The 17,059-nt window shown below is 42.9% G+C and overlaps 1 protein-coding gene across 1 annotated transcript in view; it reads left to right on the plus strand.

Annotated features, from left to right (window-relative positions):
- The window catches only part of LOC126281469 (myrosinase 1-like), a 98,542-nt gene extending 88,130 nt beyond the window's left edge, over nucleotides 1-10,412 (plus strand). Inside the window, exons 9-11 of the mRNA XM_049980463.1 lie at nucleotides 2,721-2,855; nucleotides 8,176-8,282; nucleotides 10,173-10,412. Of these exons, the coding sequence (XP_049836420.1) occupies nucleotides 2,721-2,855; nucleotides 8,176-8,282; nucleotides 10,173-10,299 (369 nt within the window). The 3' untranslated portion in view covers nucleotides 10,300-10,412. The remainder of the gene's footprint in view (nucleotides 1-2,720; nucleotides 2,856-8,175; nucleotides 8,283-10,172) is intronic.
- The last annotated feature ends 6,647 nt before the right edge of the window (nucleotides 10,413-17,059 follow it).

A 17,059-nucleotide genomic window follows, 5' to 3' on the forward strand; every position in this document is an offset into this window, starting at 1 on the left:
AGCTTTCGACCTCTACCTCCATGGTCGTCGTCAGGGCTAAAACTGACTGTCGTGAACTAGCGAGGCTCCCACTTTTATATGCAAAGGACGGCTTCTGATTGGCTGGAGTACGTCATAGCAACAGCGATATGACGCGTAGTGAAGTGGTGCCCTCTACTTCCATAAATGTAGTTTGTATCCCGCGTTGCTTGCAGGGCCATTCCTGGATGTAAATGTTTTGATTGGATTTATCCGTTTAAACAGAGCTTTCAGTCATTTACATGCAAGTAGACACAGATCTTATCGCTGTTAATTGTCCATTTCTTGGCGTGGCTAAATTTCTGGTAAGTTCTTTATGCATTTGTATGCACCGAAGCACCTGAAGATGCAAATTTAATTTGCGAAACCGGACTTTTCTCCAATAAAGAATTATAACATTCGCAGCGGTATTGTTAATTCAATTCAAGCATTAATTTGGATCCTGGTTATCATATACCTCTATAGGTTGCAGGCATAACTGATTGTGTCGCTTCCTTAGCTTGAATATTAATTAAGGACACCGTAATCAGCCCAGCTATTTGATTTTTGTTGGTACTATTTGCTTAAAGGCCCTGATCTGCAGTAGTTCTTGACACATAGCATGGATTAAAAACATCCTCTAAGCTCTGTATGATCTATTACATGCGCCCTGTTACAACCCATTCATACCTTTAATTTTATTGCAGTCATCTACATTATTTTATACAGTGCATATCATTTCGATTGGTTCTGTAGTGGACACGTTGCACTCAATAAAGCTTGTATGACTTTTTAAGTTAGGTCAGCGTCGCGTTGTTTTTATGCACCTCACTTCCCTCCCCTCCCATATACAGTTGTTTCATGGGTCATACTTTTTGGGACCCCTCCATTCTGATTGGTTTATTCTTCGCGCTTGCACCTCTGCATTTTTCTTTTTTCGTCGCTTTGGTATGTTAATTAATGATGAAGATTTTTAATTTTTTATTATTACTGTTGTTTGTTGACTTTCAATAAGCTGACAAATGTAATTACTACAGATTTTGTATGTAGCGTAAGTCCATGGTCATTTTATATGTGTGTCCAGGTGGTATTAGTAATTGTTATATTGATCACACTGAAAAATCCTCCCTTCCTTCTGGTGCGCTGTTATTCATTACTTGTAACTACAGCATGTAATCGTTTAGCATGTACTAAACACGCCATCCAGCTGCGCGATAAGTAACTTGATAGCGTGTCTGACGCGTCCATGTTGCTACTCCGTCTGCGCGCAATGCTGCGCCACAAGTTTGAAAATTATGTTCACCTCTGGCATGCTAAGACGATACGAGAATTTTATCACCTGCGTGTACTTCACCTTCCATGAGTATTTCATCTTCCGTGTGCATTTTATCAACTATGTGCATTTTATTAACTGAATGTTCATCAAGATATGTGTACATGGGGATTGCCCTATATGTTCAGAGTTCACATAAAGTAACAAGCCAGTTGTATAACAACTTCCATAAGATACGTGGAATTTTGCATATTTTCTGTAATCCTTGATATGAATTGTAGTCTCCTTTACATCCCCTTATTGTCTTTATGTTTTCCACTTAGTTCAGATGACGGGAACATAAGACTATTAAAGTCAATCCTCTCGGAATCATAAAAGTGCCTTCACTGGGATCGCGGCGTACGATGTGTGTTCATTTTCAACCATACCGACCGCTCCACAGCACAGCATGTGTACCTCACAAGATAAAAATTCCTGTGTCCCATTCAAATACCGGGTGATTTAAGATAAAGCGGACTGTACTTCCTGGTTTTGAATATCTAGTTTCAAGGACTCTGTAGTTACAATTGAAGTATCCAAGCATGCTTAGCAGCTTGCACTCTGGCGCTATGGACGACACTGAAAGCGTCAGTGTTGGGTCGATTGTCTCGTTTGGTGCAACAGCCGAAATGTAAAATATATACGTGTATCGTTGTGGAAATTGACTATATCAGCTTGATGACAGTGGACTGTTTCACTCTTGAGAAGTGAGTGGTGTTTCCGAGCCTACAGCAATAGGAAACAACTATAACAGGTCGCATCTCCACGACATTGCTTCATGTGTTCCGTCGGTTTTTCAGTCACTTTAAGGTTGGAGTGTTTATGCACTAGGCCAGTGCCTATGAGAGATTTTGGGCTTTTGAATTTCTTCATCGAAGTCAGTTTCCATTAAATAACAGCTTCATCGCATAGGAATGATATGAAAATAAGCTGCATCTAACAGAAACATAGAACCTAAATAGTTACTTCTCTATTTGGCAAAAGAGGAGATACATCTTTAAACAACTTCAGCATGGTAAGCAATCATTTGTGACGTTAGGTTGGTAACTTGGAATGCCGGCCGCGGTGGCCGATCGGTTCTAGGCGCTTCAGCCCGCAACCGAGAGACTGCTACGGTAGCAGGTTCGAATCCTGCCTCGGGCACGGATGTGTGTGATGTCCTTAAGTTAGTTAGGTATACGTAGTCCTATGTTCTAGGGTACTCATGACCTCAGATCTTAAGTCATATAGTGTTCACAGCCATTTTAACCATTTTTTAACTTGGAATGAAATTTTCAATAAAGCAAATATGCGATTTTTAATGTGTTTCATGAAGGGAATAGCTCTTCAGTACACGTTTTGTCTCCTTCTCTTCCTCATCCCTTCCGTTCTATTACGTTCTCTGGTTGTAAATGCTTGTTCATGCCAACAGGTGGTCCCATGGGGTTTTCGCAAGTTACTGAACTGGATGTCAAACGAGTACCCAGGTTACCCCATAGTCGTCACTGAGAACGGCTATGGAGACTGGGGAGAACTGGATGATCAGCGCCGAATCGACTACTATGGGGTGAGTACACTATTGATGCCGTGTCGACAACTGCTCTTCGTAACTGCTTTACACCATAAGAAGCAAGAAAATGCTAATTTATTTGGCTTAGAGGAAATGTAAAATTTCTTTTAATTTTTCCCAGCATTGTTCGCTGTCTTAGATCAGAAGGTATATCCACACGTGAAGATTGCGGTGGCGTATTACTGGCTTAGATCAGAAGGTATATCCACACGTGTAGATTGCGGTGGCCTATTACTGCATATGCCCTCTAGTACTAAGGCCTCTCTCTGTTTTATACTTCACCCTATTAATTTATAAGGGACTATGACATCGAGTTTTAATACCCCGAAACTTTCGTCTGTATATTATATCTCACCCATAAGTAGATATACACACCCTGATTAACTTCGTTTTAGATTTCCTAGTGACAAGGAACTTTCTCATAGAGCAAGTATATAATTACAGGTGGGGTTGATACATACTAAACCTAGACAAAACCTTAATCCTTCCAACTGATTTCATGTAGCTACTCGCTATCTGTGCCTATGAAATACACATTACGGGGATAATTCGTGCAATGCAAAAATTTTTGCACTCTGTATCGCACAAAATCTGATTAACTGAATCTATCTGAGGTGTGATAGCAAAATGTCAAAATCTCCGTTGCTGCCAACACGTACCTTGACGTTTCACTCCAAGATGAGCTAATTTCAAAATGAGATTGTGCCATCACTAATGAAGGAAGTAGCAGTTCGTTCGACAACGTAGCTCTGAACTGAAAATATGTAAAGAATTAAATAAAGATAGGAGGAGCGACAAACAAATTCGAAAGAGCCCTACAAAATATTAATACTGTATATTTATTTCGTTCAGAAAATGAATACAGAACCTCATACTAGTCTCGCAATGAATCACTTGACAGCATGATGAAAGGTCTAAAAAAGACAAAAAAATCACCCTGTAATCGTAGTAACGCCCGTATTATTATTTGATTAGTGGAAACGCAGTGATATTATCAGCTAGCAAGTCGAGATGACCAAGTATAAACTGGATCTTGATTCCCATTGTTCCAACGAAACTGTGAACTGGAAAATGGTATAATACAGCCCACACTGATTGCAGATGTAGATCTCCTGTAGTAAATACACGGTTCAGTCACGTTAATGTGACCATAGTCGACGTCAATGTGCAATAATCAACCGCATACGTCAGATGGAAGTAGTACTAGCGGAGAGTACTTAAAGCGAGTCTGATGCGATATATCCGACGTCCAAAAAGACATAATCCTTGGCTTTCGGGGCAGAGGTGTAAGAATTTACGAAACGGCCGAGTGTGTAAACCGTTGGCGTGTCACCTTGGTTAAAGCACACCATGCATGGCAAAAAAGGTGCTACCCAAGTTCGGCACCGAGGCAACTGTAGTGCACTATGGGTTATTGAGACAGGGGTGAACGACGGCTGCGGTAATATACGGGCGAACAGCAAGTGACCGCCCAGATGAACTAAGGGGCGACGAACAGTACCTCATCAATAACCGTTCAGCAAAAGTTGCCGCACATGAGCATACGAAGCACGCCCCTGGTTCATACACCCTTGCTGACGACTGTTCATCGGCGATGTGGGTGGAATTTACACACCGATACCGCAACTGGGCGTCCAATGACGAAAGTGGCGACAGATGCCCTTCCTTTGAACCACGTTTCATATTGCATTGGACAGGCGGCCGTTGGCGTGTATGGCATGGAACGTCAAAAAGCGAACACCCTACCACAATCGTCGGAAGGATCCGGGCTGGAGGAGGAAACGTTTTGGTCTGGGAAATGCTTTCGTTGCATTCCCTAGGTGATCTCGTCATACCGGGAGGCACAATGGATCAATGAAAGTGCACGTCTACCCTTGGGTTCAAAATTGGCTCTGAGCACTATGAGACTTAACTTCTGCGGTCATCAGTCCCCTAGAACTTAGAACTACTTAAACCTAACTAACCTAAGGACATCACACACAACCGTGCCCAAGGCAGGATTCGAACCTGCGACCGTAGCGGTCAGGCGGTGCCAGACTGTGGCGCATAGAACCGCTCGGCCACTCTGGCCAGCTCTACCCTTGGGGAACCATGTCCACCTCTATATTCTGTTTGTCTTTCCCTGGAACGGTGTCATCTATCAGCACGAGAATGGAGCGTGTCACACAGCTCGAAGTGTACGTGCGTGGTTCGCTGAGGACCAGGTGGAGTTTACCGTACCAGACAGAGCACCAAGCATTCAGTCGATAGGTCATTAAAACCAATCTCCCTTCCTTTCTTCCCTTTTCCGAGCATATAAACCGAATCGACAGTCTGTGGGACCACCTCTATAGGGCTGTTCGAGGCATTGATCCTCGCTCGGATATCCTAACTCAGCTGGCCACGGCACTGGAATAGGCGTGGCTCCACATCTCTTTCGGTACTCCCAAAACTTCAGTGCCTCTCTTTCTGCAGCGCTTCACGCAGCTATTCAAGCTTTTGACAGGTGGTCACATTAATACGACTGGACAGTGTAAATCTAATATTCCAAAAAGCACAACTACGCATATCCGGAGCAAGCAAGTAGCCGTATCACCATAAATCAGAATGACGTCCCTTCACCGTACCCTTTCCTGTATCGTAAGATAAGCCATGTATATCGAACAGGTTGGCACGTCCTCAGAGGAAGAACAGAATGACTCTTTTTGTTTAGTAATCATGGAGATTTCACTAAACGGACTTCCCGCCAAGCATTTCTAGTGGCCGGCTCACCATGGAGCTTGGGTGGCTTGCTTATCACAAGCTTCGCAGTTGTCATCCAAAGATAGCAGGTGGATAAGTGAGCAAGACACGGAAAAGCCTTTTTTGTGGTGTAGACGAACACACAGCATGAAAGATGTCTAACAGCAGACGACCTTCAGTGCTTAAAGACGAATCAACAGAGGACACTATATCTACGTTCCATAGCACATTTACCTTAATATGTGTTCTGATAAATTAAATGTCACTTATGCTTAGGAACAGAACGGAAAGTTTGAAATGTGGAGTTACCGTAATGTCAGTACCTCTTATGGTTCGATAGTTTAGCGTTGTGATTGTTGGAAATATATTCAACTTTAAATTCGTCACAACTTCCCAAATTTCATCTCTTTATCTTGTAATCAAACTCTGTGCTGTTGATCTCAGCAATATAGTAAAATACTATATTAAAATTATCTTTTTCTGAGGAAACACGACGTCTCTGTCCTCACTGTTCCAGTTCATTTTGTTGTTTGTGTCTATCTTGTACAGTGAGCATACGTATCTACGTTCTTGTGTGACGCTTGTATTGTTAAATTTAGATACTGTCATTAAATCAGGCACTTACAGTGGAGGATCAGTATGACAGGCGAGAGACTGAACGAGTTGAACTAGTGGCCAAACTATACTTTCCACAGCTGTAACAGATTTGTAATACTCTCTTCATACGTCCATTGCATTACACACCAGATACACTTTCATTGTCTCAGTCAGAATTACATAACACTTCCATTTATATCTTCATCACACACATCTAAATACCTACAGTATGGTTATTTTACAAAACCCAAATTCGCACGGAAAGCTCATATTATCTAGTACTGAACAACGAATTTTGACGCTGTTCATGAAAATAGTTCATTACATTTTACATTTAACAGTAACAAATTATCTGCACTACATTCACATCTATTCTACCGATCTAATTTAAATCTTTCAATTTTTTTTCTCTGGTATTCCAAATAACGTTTATTCGTTTTGTTACTTGTCGCTAGCCTTAACGCCTCTTTACAAAATGTTCGAATCACTATTTACAACCACATGCAAAGCAATTTCTAACAATTCCTGTAACATAAATTAATTCATAAGATTTTGGATCATTGTGACTATTGTGGGAAGCATGATAGAAAACAGCACCTGGATCACTCACTATATTTCTGATTTTAAATATTGAAAATGGTTCAAATGGCTCTGAGTACTATGGGACTTAACATCTATGGTCATCAGTCCCCTAGAACTTAGAACTCTTAAATCTAACTAACTTAAGGACAGCACACAACACCCAGTCATCACGAGACAGGGAAAATCCCTGACCTCGCCGGGAATCGAACCCGGGAACCCGGGCGTTGGAAGCGAGAACGCTACCGCACGACCACGAGCTGCGGACTTTAAATACTGATTTCTTCGTGATGAACAGATCATTTTCAGATCCGAAGCTAGTACTACAAAGAACAGTTTGACCGACTGTATGGAGAGGTAACAGACCATGGCTTGTGGATTACGTTCATGAGATGTACAGCCTCCTGCCAATTGAGCTACACCTTTTGAAATTGATGTGGGGTCAAATTCTTATTGATACTCCGTTGATGGTTAGCAGCTAACAAATTACGATTTTGTGCTGAAGTGCACCTGTTTTATCGTCAAACATACTGCAGTATTACTGAAACATGTATAAACAAAATTACTCCACAGATTAGCTTAACATGCTACTTAATTTTTATATTTGGGTAACCTGCACCAATATTACAAAAAAAAATCATTTAAATCAAATAGTTCTCTGTGCCAAACCAACTTACTTCTTGAATTTGCAGTTTTTTTTTCTATACCGTGGTCATCGTTTGTGTGACTTAATACTTTTCGATGTATTTATATGTGGCGAGTAAGAGGTGCTCTCTAGCTGCTAATTTAGTGAAGTCCTATTTTACTCAGTCCTTGCTTTCAGAAATTTCAATTATATTCTGTATATCAACGAACGTCGTACTTCAGTTTCTTAGGACATGAAAATATCGAATGTTAAATATTAGTGGTAAATTAAAGGTAATTCTAGAGAGAAACCTAGAAAAGTAATTGGCTCGCGAACAATATCAATTTAAATAATATTTCTCTTTCTATTTGTTTTGATGCATTCATCGCCAAATTAAAGAATTGAAGTTCTCCTTACAAATATGTAATTTGTGTGTCTCAATTTTGTGGTCATGCTGCTGATTATTAGCAAAATATATTTTTCCAATATTAGGAAACAGTATTACACATTTCTTTCCTACATACTTCAGTATACAGTAACCAATCTCCCACGTCCTGATTTATCTCTGTATCATTACAGTTCTTTGTGAATTAATACAACGAAAGTTTTTTTAAAATTAATAAATTAGTTCAAGGTTTATTATAAACTGATAGATTGTTACAAAAAACATTCTGTTTGCTTACAACGGCTAAAATAATGAGCATTGTTATGCTCGTCCGATAACATGCCAGAATAAGAAGATGCTCCATTTGTGATACGTACGTGTAACTCTACACTACCCTTTCTCCGTTACAGAGTTATTTGGCCGAACTGTTGAAAGCTATTAATGAAGACGGTGTCAACATACTTGGTTACATGGCGTGGAGCATTATGGACAATCTGGAATGGGCTTCTGGATACGAGTAAGTTGAATATTTGTTGTTTTTATCATACTGTTTTCTAATAACCGTTACGTTCTTCACTTCGAAACTGAACTCTTTTCTGAGACACGACAAGTAACTACAACATTACTTACTTAATTAGACCGTGAATTCCGTTGAATAGATCCTGCAGTTCTTCTTCGTTTTCACTGATAGGACTATCATCATTGAAATTTATCACTGATATCCTTCCATCTTGAATTTTAATCCCATTCTTGAACTTTTTTCTTGTCGTCATTGATTTCTCTGTGTATGAACAGTAGGGGTGACAGGCTACATCACGTCTTACACCATTTTTAATCCGAGCACTTCGTTCTTGTTCTTCCTGCCTCATTAGTCGTTACAATAATGTGTACATATTGTATATTACCCGTCTCTTCCTGCATATTATACCAATTTTCCTGAGAATTTCGCTAAATCTTGCACTATTTTACATTGTCGAACTCTTTTGCCAAGACGGGAAATTCTATGAGCGTGTCCTGATATTTCTTCAATGTGGCTTCATCAACGGCAACGCCAGGACAGCCTCTCTGATAGCTTTACCCTTTCTCAAGTCAACCTGTTGTTCATAGCAGAGATCCTCAGTTATCCTTTTTCTGTATTAATATTTCGTGTCAGCGGTTACGATGCATGACATGTGAAGCTGATTGTGTGATAATTGTCCAATTTGTCGGCTCTTGCCAGTTTCGGATATGTGTGGCAGGGGTTTCTCTGAAAGTCTGATGGTATATCGCCAACCTAGTAAATTCTATACACGAATGTGAATAGTTATGTTGTTATCACTTCACACAACGATTTCATAAATTCCGACGGAATGTTATCTATCCCTTCTAGCTTATTTGATCTCAAGTGCTCCAAAACTCTGTTATATTTTGAGTCTGATACTGAATCAGGTCTATCGGCTCCACTTTTAAGTCTTCGGCCTAGAATCTCATTGGCTGGAACAGAACTGTGGTCAGTTATGAGCCCCGCATCGAAATGATCCCCGACAGCCAGCGATGACGTGCATGGAGACGCTACGGACGGCGGGGTGCGAACCCGACTGTTATCCTCCATACGGTTCGACAGCCGCGAGTGATGTTCTCGGGTGACATTTCTTTTCATAGCAGGAAACCTTACAGTTGAGTGGTACGCAAATGATATTCTGCTCTCTCCGTTTTGTTGTCCTTCATGGCAAGGCATCCTGAACTTATAATGTAGAAAGATAACAGCCGCCTCTAAAAGCCGAGAGTTTCTACGGTTTTTCTTCGTGCTTACTAAATCCTACCTTGGCTAGCAAGGTCGTCGGATCTCTCTCCAATTGAGAACGTTTGGAGCATTATCGACAGGGCCCTAAAACGAGCCCTGGATTCTGATGTTCTAACTCGCCAATTGGACATATTTTGGCACTATATCCCTCAGAAGGACATCCAATGACTATATCAATAAATATCAAGCCGAATAACTGCTTGCATAAGGGCCAGAGGTGGACCTACCAGTCACTGACTTTCTCAGATTTCAAGCTCTTTCTCTTGGATGAAACATCCACCAATTGCTCTGAAACTGTAATAGTTGTCTCTACATGTCCATCAAATCTGATGATTTCATTACCATTCGTATAGTTTCTTCATGGTGCGTCTTTTTTTTCTGTAGTTACAGCGAACTTCAATATGAGAGAGTGAAAAGAAACTTTCGATTCAAGCTGCTGGAATCAATCAGAATGTTTCAAACCGTCGGAATTGTCATTTCACACTTACCGTTGATGTGCGACAAGTATTTTCCTAGTCTGCTGTGGAACATAGTCCGTTTTTTTTGTTTGTTTTTTTTATCTTTCTTTAACTACAGCTTGTTGTAACCAGTGCAGTAAATCTGTTTCCTTGCTTTTTCTTTCAGGTTACGCTTCGGAATCTACAGGGTAGATTTCAACAGTACTGATCTTGCAAGGATTCCGAAAGCATCTGCAAGCTTCATGGGTGACATCTTCAGAAATAAGACAGTGCCTGATGAGTACTTTCAGTAGAATTAGCCAATCATATTCTTACTCATAAACAAACAATATCCGTAACTTATAAGTGAGCGATTGCGTTTAGAAAAGAACTATGTTTAAATACATGACGCAGTACCATTATTTTATTCCTTATTTTCAATTACTTCGCTATACAGTCCCATTCTTCATTATCTCCATATTTCCTTTAATCTTAAAATTGCTTTTACTCCTTGTTCTACAATGGAAACCAAATAGAAGGTAAATACTGTTTCAGATTTAGAAATACATGATGCTGAGTTTCAGTATCATGGCACAATGCTGTTAGTGGTAAGTCAAACACTGATGGTCATAAAAAGAGCTGCACCCAGAAGGGCAACGGGAATTGCGATCGTTTCACAGGTAGGTGGATGGTGCCATACTTGCGAAGTAACTACACTTTCAACGTTGAAGGAACTACATTAATTGCGCTAAACGGCCTCAAAACGTACGTGTCCGTACGGCGTCGGGCAACTATGGTTGTGAACATAAGTGTCCAAATGGCACTGCGTGGAATTGTACATGTCTCGAATTTACCTGATACTGTAACCCAAGGTGCTTGCTTCTTAATAGGTTGGAGGGAGAGGGCTGTGAGTTCTGGAGGTGTGAGGTGTTAGGGATAATTATTTTAAGAGGGATATTACCAGAGTGTTCTCATTAAATAATTCTTCTGCTAAATGACAAGTATAAAAGTTTTGGGACCACATTTCCGCGTTTCATCGTAGAAAACAAAAAAAAGCACTGAAATATCCGTGGGTTTCCTAAAAAGTACAATAAAACCTATCACTAGAAGCACGGAGATGCCCAAACATGCTAGATTAAATCTTTAAACCATTTAAAATTACAGCAGACCACAGAGAAACACAGCTTAAGTCGAGTGCTTTTAACTATATTCTGCCTTGGCATTTCGGGGGAAATCATTATAGCTTAAGAACAAGACAAAGTAATTATGTTAAAAGGATTCCACAACTGAGGTAGTAAGAATAAAAAAAGGGAATACAATGTTTAAACGTTATTATTAGTCTTACGGGAATAACATTAGGTACCGATACTCAGAATAAGTGACACTGGTGAACACAAACATTAATTGCCCACAATGGCAAACAGCTATGGTTACACTTTAGGGTCCATCTCTGGTGAGATCCCAGAGGATAATGTTTAATATAAGGTTCTCACGAAAATAATTTTCCTCTGCCACCGCACTGGAAAAACGATTTCATACACGTTAGAGGTGTGTGCTGATGTTAATGTGCCCAGGACTACTTCTGTCTTAAGTTGCTTCTCGATGACATACGAGATATTTCAACATGAAACGGATACGCGTGTTGCGTCACATTATTTGTACCCTATGGAGACACAGCCTGACTCCTCATGCAGATTTTGACATTAAAGACTCTTACCTACCTAAAGATGACGTCATATTTATCGAAAATATATTTATATATCTACCCACCGACCCACACCGAGCGAGGTGGCGCAGTGGTTAGACACTGGACTCGCATTCGGGAGGACGACGGTTCAATCCCGCGTCCGGCCATCCTGATTTAGGTTTTCCGTGATTTCCCTAAATCACTCCAGGCAAATGCCAGGATGGTTCCTTTCAAAGGGCACGGCCGCCTTCCTTCCCCGTGCTACCCTAACCCGGTGAGACCGATGACCTCACTGTCTGGTCTCCTTCCCGAAAACCAACCTCCACCGACCCACACATACCTTCCACATGGCAGCAACGCGGACGTGGCACAACGCAACAGCGCGAGCGCTGGACACATAGTAAGATGATACAGTCAAGGTCACATTATTCCAAAGGCAGTCTACAACAAAGGTATACCTACTCATGCCTATACATCTCTCGGACTTTAGAAAGATCACTGGAGGCATAGCCAGGGTCCTCATGTTCAATATGACGTCATAAGCTCTTGCTTATATTAAAAGGCGTCATATGTACTAAAAATATACACTATGTGAACAAAAGAATCCGGACACTCCAAAAAACATAGGTTTTTCATATTAGGTGTATTGGGCTGCTACCCACTGCTACGTACTCCTTATCAGCGATCTCAGTAGTCATTAGGCATCATGAGAAGCAGAATAGGGCGCTCCGCGGACTTTGAATGTTGTCAGGTGATTGGGTGTCACTTGTGTCAAACGTCTATTCGCGAACTATCCGCACTCCTAAACATTATAGGTCCACTGTTCCCGATGTGACAGTGAAGTGGAAACGTGAAGGGCACAGGCGACGGCGTCTGTTGACTGACAAAGACCGCCGACTGTTGAAGAGGATCGTAATGTGCAATACGCAGTCGTCTATCCAGGCCATCACATAGGAATTCAACAATGCTTCAGGATCCACTGCAAGTACTGTGACAGTTAGGCAGGAGATGAGAAAACATAGATTTCATGGTCGAGCGGCTGCTCGTAAGGTACACATCAATCTTGTAAATGTCAACCGATGCCTCACTTGGTGTAAGGAGTGTAAACATTGGACGATTGAACAGTGGAAAAACGTTGTGTGGAGAGACGAATCACGGCACACAACGTGGCGATCTGATGGCGAATGCCGTTGAACGTCATGAGCCAGCGTGTTTAGTGCCAACAGTAAAATTCGGAGGAGGTGGTGTTATGGTGTGGTCATGTTTTTCATGGAGGGGGCTTGCACCGCTCCTTATTTTGTGTGGCGCTAACACAGCACAGGCCTACATTGATGTTTTAAGCACGTTCTTGCTTACCACTGTCAAAGAACAACTCGGGAATGGGGACTGCATCTTTCAACACGTTAGAGCACCTATTCATAATGCACCGCCTGTGGCGGAGTGGTTACATGACAATTACATCCCTGTAACGGACTGGCCTGCATAGAGTCCTGACCTGTATCATATAGAACAGCCATGGGATGTTTTGGAACACCTACTTCGTGCCAGGATTCACTGACCGACATCGATACCTCTCCTCAGTCCTGAAATCCATAAAGAATGGGCTGCCACTCCCGAAGAAAACTTCCAGCACCTGATTGAACGTTTGCCTCCGGGAGTGGAAGCTGTCATCAAGGCTAAAGGTGCGCCAACAGTACACTGAATGCTACATTGACGATGGAGGGCACCGCGAACTTGTAAGCCATTTTCAGCCACGTGTCCGGATACTTTTGATCACATAGTGTATTACAATATACACTCCTGGAAATAGAAATAAGAACACCGTGAATTCATTGTCCCAGGAAGGGGAAACTTTACTGACACATTCCTGGGGTCAGAGACATAACATGATCACAATGTCAGAACCACAGGCACATAGACACAGGCAACAGAGCATGCACAATGTCGGCACTAGTACAGTCTATATCCACCTTTCGCGGCAATGCAGGCTGCTATTCACCCATGGAGACGATCGTAGAGATGCTGGATGTAGTCCTGTGGAACGGCTTGCCATGCCATTTCCACCTGGCGCCTCAGTTGGACCAGCGTTCGTGCTGGACGTGCAGACCGCTTGAGACGACGCTTCATGACGTCCCAAACATGCTCAATGGGGGACATATCCGGAGATCTTGCTGGCCAGGGTAGTTGACTTACACCTTCTAGAGCACGTTCGGTGGCGCGGGATACATGCGGACGTGCATTTTCCTGTTGGAACAGCAAGTTCCCTTGCCGGTCTAGGAATGGTAGAACGATGGGTTCCATGACGGTTTGGATGTACCGTGCACTATTCAGTGTCCCCTCGACGATCACCAGAGGTGTACGGCCAGTGTAGGAGATCGCTCCCCACACCATGATTCCGGGTGTTGGCCCTGTGTGCCTCGGTCGTATGCAGTCCTGATTGTGGCGCTCACCGGCACGGCGCCAAACACGCATACGACCATCATTGGCACCAAGGCAGAAGCGACTCTCATCGCTGAAGACGACACGTCTCCATTCGTCCCTCCATTCACGCCTGTCGCGACACCACTGGAGGAGGGCTGCACGATGTTGGGGCGTGTGCGGAAGACGGCCTAACGGTGTGTGGGACCGTAGCCCAGCTTCATGGAGACGGTTGCGAATGGTCCTCGCCGATACCCCAGGAGCAACAGTGTCCCTAATTTGCTGGGAAGTGGCGGTGCGGTCCCCTACGGCACTGCGTAGGATCCTACGGTCTTGGCGTGCATCCGTGCGTCGCTGCGGTCCGGTCCCAGGTCGACGGGCACGTGCACCTTCCGCCGACCACTGGCGACAACATCGATGTACTGTGGAGACCTCACGCCCCACGTGTTGAGCAATTCGGTGGTACGACCACCCGGCCTCCCGCATGCTCACCATACGCCCTCGCTCAAAGTCCGTCAACTGCACATACGGTTCACGTCCACGCTGTCGCGGCATGCTACCAGTGTTAAAGACTGCGATGGAGCTCCGTATTTCACGGCAAACTGGCTGACACTGACGGCGGCGGTGCACAAATGTTGCGCAGCTAGCGCCATTCGACGGCGAACACCGCGGTTCCTGGTGTGTCCGCTGTGCCGTGCGTGTGATCATTGCTTGTACAGCCCTCCCGCAGTGTCCGGAGCAAGTATGGTGGGTCTGACACACCGGTGTCAATGTGTTCTTTTTTCCATTTCCAGGAGTGTGTTTTGAGGATTCAAGCTATGCGTCCCTCATTATATACTACGTGGTGCAATACATGTATCCACAAATGCTTCAAAAACTAACACTCCAAATAGGAGAGTCGAGCCCGGCAAGCGATAAGACCAAAAGATACATCTAATCCTTGAGCGGAAACTGTCCGCATACCCTCCATCTCGTAACAACCAAGCAATTCTGCACAGATAGTCCTTCGTTACTCTTTGTGGTCTACTGTTAGGCGGCGACACACAGCTTGATCACACATATGAGGAGCCCCAACTGACGGGCGAATGTGTCAGCACTACCAAAAGAGAAGACCAATTGTGAAGCGGGGTATTTGATTTTTATCCGTCTATCCCGTCAAATGACAGTGCCCGCCGAGTTCCAACTCTGTAAGACTCTCAGCTGTGTGTGACCAGCCGGCCAGCACGCTGGAGATCGGACAGGTTTGCGCGACCTTCTTGCGGTGATGGAAGACTCCTCGCCCAACGACACACTGTGCTTTTGTTCGCTGCTAGGTCTCCGTAGACATTCTACAAGCGCCTATGAATATCTGTGATGCTCTGTTTTTCCGCCAAAAGAAACTGAATGACAGCTCTCTGCTTGGAGCCCACCTCTTCGCAGACGCCATTTTTAACTCAACGCATAGTGGCACCACGCAGCTGAACACCGTGAAACAATAGGGACTGACGCGGGAATATTGTACAGATTCCTCATGTTTTTAACTGAAATTGTCAGAGAAAAACAAATGTGTTGCAGTACTTATTGAACGTCCCTCGCAGGTTCATTTAGTGCGCGCGAAAGCGTCCCGGATACGCTCAACCAACTCCCAAGGCAGACGCTACAAGAAAACCATCGTTTTTCACGGTGTAGTTAACGCCCGAAAGGGTATATTCCTACCACAGTTAACTAATGCATCGGTTCCTCCTCCTACATTTCAAGAAAAGACTACAAAGGTAAAATTAAAATTTTCGACTTACACGGTGACTTAGCAGCAGTCGTTCTTGCCGAGGACCATTTTTGTGTCTGTAGCGCTCGGTTAGGATTTTGGGGGGGGGGGGGGGGGGAAGGAACAAAGTGCCGTCCTCTAGCCCTATAAAGTGTCTGCCGATAGGTGTCAGCTTTCAGCTTTGACAATACTTCATTGGCGAATTAGAGATCCCCTCCTCTCTCTTTCGCTTAACATATCTGTCAGTATAGTTCTATGTTAAAAGTTCAGTTCCAATAAAGTAAAGTTCCTTGGGAAGTTTACTTTGAATTAAACGTCTTCGTTAATTGTTAAATAAGTCTGCAACAGAATCGACGACGAAATCTAAAATATTGAAATTGCGCAGCTGTGAGCCCATTTGCGCACTGAACGACTTGGGTTGCATACCGTTTCTCCTTTAACAGTCCCTTATCTTCTCCAATTTTTACAGTGTCCCTCTCTAGTGAAATTCCGGTGGTAAGCTAAACATAATGCTAATACTACCTTCACGTCGTTTAAATTAGGCTTCACAATTAGTCTTAGTACAGGGTCGAAAACGTCATATGACACTCTTTTTATGTAACACGAGTGTTCTGTGGTGTTCAGATGTAAATATGCTACGTTTTGAAGTCCAAATTTGCACCCATATTTGACCTGCTGTCGCAACTTCAGTGCAATTGGTCGCGTATTATGTGTTTTTCAGTTGAAACTTTTTTTCAAAGCGCTTTTCGAAGAATGACTGCAAATTAAATGCGTGCACGAAAACACGCTGCACCATATGATTCACGGATTCAGTTGCGCTGCAGTCATCGTGTGCCTGCCTGAAAGACAAAATTCTAGTTTCATGTTTGGAACTATCACACGGTTTGGATCTCTCCTCACAGTACTTATTTCGCAACAGACAGAGAGTTTCATCTGGGGAAGAAATAAAGATCAGTTTTAGTAAGTTTCTTGATGTCCAGTAAAAATTTAATATCTTGCAGATTATTATTAGTAAAGAAAATGTGACAGTAAACAACATTACACACATTTAGCTTTCATATTCGAGGTCCCCAAGTTATAGCTGACGCTTTATACATCCATACTTCTTACACGTTTCGCTCAACTCGATTTAAGCAGTGATTTAAGTGTAGATAATGACATTTTTATGAAATACTAGGTTTCTACTAGTGTCTACCCCAGCGTACATAAGCGTCTCATGCATTGC

This window comes from Schistocerca gregaria, chromosome 7 (genome assembly GCF_023897955.1).
Source record: "Schistocerca gregaria isolate iqSchGreg1 chromosome 7, iqSchGreg1.2, whole genome shotgun sequence".
Lineage (NCBI taxonomy): Eukaryota > Metazoa > Arthropoda > Insecta > Orthoptera > Acrididae > Schistocerca > Schistocerca gregaria.